Source organism: Marmota marmota, unplaced genomic scaffold (genome assembly GCF_001458135.2).
Source record: "Marmota marmota marmota unplaced genomic scaffold, marMar, whole genome shotgun sequence".
Taxonomy (NCBI): domain Eukaryota; kingdom Metazoa; phylum Chordata; class Mammalia; order Rodentia; family Sciuridae; genus Marmota; species Marmota marmota.
This window is the reverse complement of record NW_025999864.1, coordinates 582,382-588,381: the sequence shown is the minus strand read 5'-3', so window position 1 is coordinate 588,381 and position 6,000 is coordinate 582,382. Positions and strand designations below refer to the sequence as shown.

At 32.3% G+C, this 6,000-nt stretch overlaps 1 protein-coding gene across 1 annotated transcript in view; it reads right to left on the bottom strand.

Annotated features, from left to right (window-relative positions):
- Positions 1 to 358: 358 nt before the first annotated feature.
- The window catches only part of Ube2d1 (ubiquitin conjugating enzyme E2 D1), a 40,254-nt gene continuing 34,612 nt past the window's right edge, over positions 359 to 6,000 (bottom strand). Inside the window, exons 6-8 of the mRNA XM_048813890.1 lie at positions 5,405 to 5,510; positions 1,919 to 2,012; positions 359 to 1,239 (exon numbers count right to left, since the gene is read on the bottom strand). Coding sequence (XP_048669847.1) covers positions 1,194 to 1,239; positions 1,919 to 2,012; positions 5,405 to 5,510 — 246 coding nt within the window. The 3' untranslated portion in view covers positions 359 to 1,193. The remainder of the gene's footprint in view (positions 1,240 to 1,918; positions 2,013 to 5,404; positions 5,511 to 6,000) is intronic.

Genomic DNA, 6,000 nt, shown 5'->3' with positions numbered 1-6,000 from the left:
ATGAATCTCATGATTTCTTAGGTCTATAAAAACATTTCTTCAGGGAAGGTGACAATACCTTACATTCATTTTGGTACTTCCAGAAATAATCCATCTAAGATGTGATCCAAGACAAACCCCAACTTCTGAATTCTCATCTACAACTAGTGGCCAAGGTAAATAATCAATAATCTTACAGACAATTGAGTAAAGAGATGCTAATCTAATATAATAAAAATGTATATATAACTAGTGGTGATTAATGCCAAATATAATACATCTCATTTTCATAATTTGGAAATAATTTTCCTGTAAAATTTTATATACAGGTTTAATTCTTACCTATAGATAAAGTAATGCTTTAAGTAATCAAGACAAATAGTAGAAAAAGCATTTTATTTATATGGAAAAAGCTACAGTAAGATCTGTAAAAGGTGTCAATATAATATTGCCTATACAGAAAAAAAAATTCAAATGTGAATAGCAACAAATAAAAGTTACACACCTTCCTACTTAGCAGTGCAATTAATTCACATTGCAATAAAGTTAAGTCAAGTATAACAAAATCAAAACAAGTGTTTCTCCATAATCAGTATACTGAGAATTACAGTGTAAAGATCATTTCAGGTTTAAGAAATCTGCAATCAATCTAAAGAATATCCTAAGACAAGGGAGACACAGTTAATTCATTTAATTATCAGCTGTTGGGTTTTTTCAATACTGTTCACAGGAAAAAAGTAATGAGTTGACATACATGTAAATAGAATATATTTAGTCTATACAGTAAAAAAATACAAATTATAAAGTGAGCTAACAAAGAATGAAATCTGAATACAGATTTATAAAAGTGACGACATCTTAGACAACACATACAGTATTTCTCATGTAAAAACATCTAGTTTCAGCAAAAAATAATTTGATTGCTTTTTAGCTGCATTGTAGATCTTGTAAGCTGAAGATGCAGATGTCCAAGTATCTTAAAAACCATAATAAATGTCTTTCTCAATGCATACAAAATGATAAATGCTCTCATCAGAGTCTTAAGGGTATTTTTGGAAGTTTGTTTTGTCTTGCTTCAGAAACACATTTAAAATGGGTTAAAATCAAAGGGTTTCATGGTACAATGAAACAGTAAACAGTGCTCAATTTACTGCTAATGTTGAAAAAAACCTAGATTTTACAGTACTCTGGTATATATGAAAGTTTTTTTGATTTTACATTGCATATTTCTGAGTCCATTCTCTTGCATGTCTGTTGTATCTGTAGGCATACAAAAGGGATATAGTAAAAATATACAAATTTAATGTTTTAGAAACATCTGTCTATATAGAACTATACATTCTACCTTCTCACGCTTAATTGCAATAATCACACATATACCAACTATTAGATCAATGTGACACAGGCTCATGCATAAGTAAAACAGAAATAACTGTTTAATTCATGTGTTTTTCTGTAACCTACAGGAAAATGTACCTAATTATAAAATAACCAAAAACTACAAAACCCAACTATGAATGAGTATTACCTTCAAAATACAAACAAACCTATGGAAACAGCAGAATGAAATGGTTTGAAAACAAGGTCAGTCTGACTGGGGACAGAGATAACTTCTTTTCCCAGGAGAAGACAGAAAATACAATATAGAACACTTCCAATGATTAAATTCTCTTATTTTAAATTTACTGCCTAGAATTATATAGTTAATTGTATAAACAAAAAACATGTACTATTAAATAGTAAATGGGAAAAAAACACAAAATTTATTATAAAAAGACTTTAAACTCTTTGAGAAGGGTTTAAAAAGAAAGGTCCAATGCATTGGAAAAAGACAAAATTAATATACACATAAATAAATGTACTTAATATATTGATAATACTCATGTTTGGGAGACTATAGAAATGCATTCAAACAGAAGCAATATAAATAAATACTTACTTTTCTTTGTCTGATTTATAGATTTGTGCAATATCTGGAACTAAGGGGTCATCAGGATTAGGATCACAAAGTAGAGAACATATGGACAATAAAACTAGATTTAAAAGAGAACATCAGATTAGACAGTGATCTTTCTACTTTAGACAATCTACACATGTGAAAATAGTTTCATTGACGATAGATATTGAACTTACAAAGAAAACAAAAATGTTTTATTTTTATGTTTTATACTAACTTTGGTTGGAAGCATATCATTAACTTATAAAATCACCATAAAATGCACAAAATAGAAAATTATTACTCCTTTTGAAGTTTTAAATTCTATTGAATTTTTTATCTATTTACAAAGTATGCATCTCCAAAGTAGCTACTAACAACCTTTTCAACTCCAGTACTCTAAAAAGCAATTGAATTACCGAAAAGAGTCCAAACTGTTTTGAACATTGTGCTCATGGGTTCTGTTCCTTTGCCTTAGTGCTACAGACTGTCTATAAAGGAGGAAGATTTGTGAGATTTTCTTCAATGAAACCTTTATTCCATGTACCTTACTTTTATTACATGCATTTAAAAATGTGAACAGCCATCTTTAGATAACTTGTCTATTTTAAAATATCAATGAAACTAAAAAGTACTTGTTACTATGTCAAAATACAATGTAAACAGCTACATTTGGGGGAAAAAAATTCAAGTATTTGAAACAGGAAGGAACAAGAACTCTGGTCCTAATTTGGCTGTTTCATACAGGACCACTTCTGAGGGGCTGCATTTGGAGCAACCTCTTATTTCCACCCTCTCCTCCTCTGCTATGTTCCTTCATCTTTTCCTACTCTTTCCAGTCCAAAGGGGACTCTTTAAATGACAGGGAAAGGGGATCCTAAGGATTAGGGGAAAAACTAGCATTTTTAAAAAATTTTCCTCATTGCCCATCTACCCAATGAAACTTTAAGTCTCTGTATATTAAACCAAAAGGGTACATTTTTCTGGGGTTACTTGTTTATCTCCAGAATGTTTTTAGACTAAACTCTTGATAAAAAGCAAAACAAGACATTTAAAATGCAGGAAAGTGAAAAGTGCACAAATAAATTGTAGAGGTATGAGCTACTTCATAAAATAACAAGAATGAAGTTCCTGAGTCCTGCTGCCTTGAGTCATTTGCCCTGATTTCACTATCAAGCACACAAACCAAAGGTTTTAAGATAAGGTAAAAGACAACAGTTAACATTTACCTGAATGCTAACTTCCTGCCAGGGGCAACAGTGACCCTAGGTGGTTGGTAATCCTATTTCACATATGAGGAAAAGGAGGCTGTTTTTAAATTCTCAAAGGACAGTTTTTGTAGAAGCCAACAATATATATATATATATATATACATTTTTTTTTTTTTTTTTTTTTTTAAATAAAAGCCACCTTGGTTGGAGGATAATTACTTAGCATCTGGCAGTCTGCCATTTCTTTTAAATGATAAGGACTTAGCTGCTTATGCCAAATGACATTCATTTCATGACACCATTCCAGGAAAGAGTACTGTTAGTTTGAAAAACTATTTGACACAGAATCTTTCCTTTATTCAGTGCATATAATTTCACTATGTGAAAGATTTTTTAAAAAGACATATTATATAAAAATTTTAGATGAGCACTTCAGGTTAGAAAAAAAATACCAATCATAATTGACCTGAAACCCTATTATTTACTAATACCTGAAACAGTTATGGCTGTGGACCCTACTTCCTATAAACTCATCACTTCAAAAACAGGCTATAGGGCTGGATGTAGTGGTACATGCCTGTAATCCCTATGCAGGAGGATCAAAAGTTCAAAGCTAGCCTCAACAACTTAGCACCTGAGGCCCTAAGCACCTTAGTGAGACCCTGTCTCAAAGTAAAATATAAAAAAGGTTGGGTATATGGCTTGGTGGTTAAGCACCCCTAGGTTCAACCCCTGTACCAAAAAAACAAAAACAAGCTATAGGGCTGGGGCTGTGACTCAGTGGTAGTACACTTGCCTGGCATGTGTGAAGCACTGGGTTTGATCCTCAGCACCACATAAAAAATAAATAAATAAATAAATAAAATGAAGGTATTGTGTCCATCTACAACTTTTATATATATATTATATAATATATAATATATATTAAAGACATAATATATATTATTAAAGACAACAACAAAACTAGATATAGAGCATGGTGGCCCAGGCCTGTAATCCCAAAGACTCTGGAGGCTGAGGCAGGAGAATCACAAGTTTGAGGCCAGCCTCAGCAACTCAGCAAGACCCAGTCTTAAAAATGTAAAAAAAAAGGTTTGGAGGTAGCTCTCAGGTAAAGCTAGGTTCAATACCGATAACTAAAAATAAAACAAACAAAAAACAAGCAACAAGCCATATATTTGGGTAGCATTTAATTTAAAAAACTAAAAAATGGTGGGGCATGATGGCACACACCCATAATATCAGTAGCTTGGGAGGCTAAGGCAGGAGGATTGTGAGTTCAAAGCCAGCTTCAGCAATTTCATGAGGCCCTAAGCAACTCAGTGAGATCTTGAGGATGTGGCTCAGTGTCTAAACACCCCTGGGCTCAATCCCCAGTGCCAAAAAAAATTTTTTTTAAATGACCACAAATTCTTCTCATAAATCCTTCAAGAGAAACAATTTTCTTGAATTTTATAAAAAAGTAAAAATGTGATAGTGCTTTCAGGGGCAGATGCTTCTAACCCAATCAATATTTTCCAATTGTCAAGTTCCGTATTAGAGAAATAAAACAAAAAATAAAGAATGCTGGCATAGTAAATTGTAATGGCTAACAAAACACAATGGGCTTCAGAGACCTATGTACATAGCTGACAATTTAGCTAGGAACAGGGCTACACATCTGCATCTCTCAGCATAATAGACACCTAAGAATGTCCTGCATGTTGTCAACTGTGCCTGCTCAGAATCAGCATGGATTATGTGTCAGTCATACTGATGCCATCAATCATTCAAAATTTAAACTTACATGCTATCTGTATTGCATTATTCTAAAGTGTGAAATATGTCACTGCTTTAAAATCACTTATTTCATCAGCCATATCTGTAATTTTTTTCTTGCATGAAGTAAACTGGCTATATAGTTTTATTCATTGTTGTCAAAAGTCCCATTTAATGAATAGGCAACTGATGCCAAAATCTTTTTATTACTATCGCTTATTCTTTTTTTTAAGACAAAAGCAAGCTAAAAACATAGTCAATGAGCTTATTATATAAATTTATAACTATGATATTTTAAATCTTTTCTCATTTTATGATTTAGATTTACCCATCGACACCCCACATGCCCCAAAAACTGACTGTTAAAAGCCAACATAACATAAGAGTTATAAAAACAAAGCAAAGTCAAAACAGGAGAAAGCACAGATTTGTTTTTTAAAACTTTGGTTCCTAAATACTTGAAACAAATATTTTTCTGTCTCACTGTTATCAATGTTTTAAGTCTGATAAGTGAAATTACCTTTTGATACAGTCAAAGCTGGTGACCATTGTGACCTCAGGATATCAAGACAAATACTTCCATTACTGTTTATATTTGGATGGTAAATTTTTGTTGTGAAAGCAATCTAAACATAAAGGCAAAACAAAACAACAGAAAATGTAATATGCCATGAACTATGAAAAAAACAGAACCAATTTACTCTGGGGTAACAAATCTTCAACATTACACAGCCTTAGAAGGAGAAATGCATTCTATGCAAGCTGAGTGAGCATCTACTCTGGGCTACAAGTAGTTATAAATACTGTAAATTTGGAAGCAAATAACTCAGTTTCCCTCATTTCCTCCTCAAAGAGTTGAGAAGTATTTGAGAGTATAAGAAATCTGTAGTAGCTAGGATGACTGGTAATTAACCTGGTTTTCTCATACCTAAAAGTAATTAATCCTTTTCTTAATTTAACTATCAGTAGTACTGGATGTGCCACTTGGATCTTAGAGCCTTTGTTAACCTGTCCTAAGAAATCGACCAAGAATTCTATCTTACACAAGAGTTGCTGTCCTACCATGTCAAAAATACAATCTTAATCAGGTGTTTTTAAAAACCTGAACCATTTCCT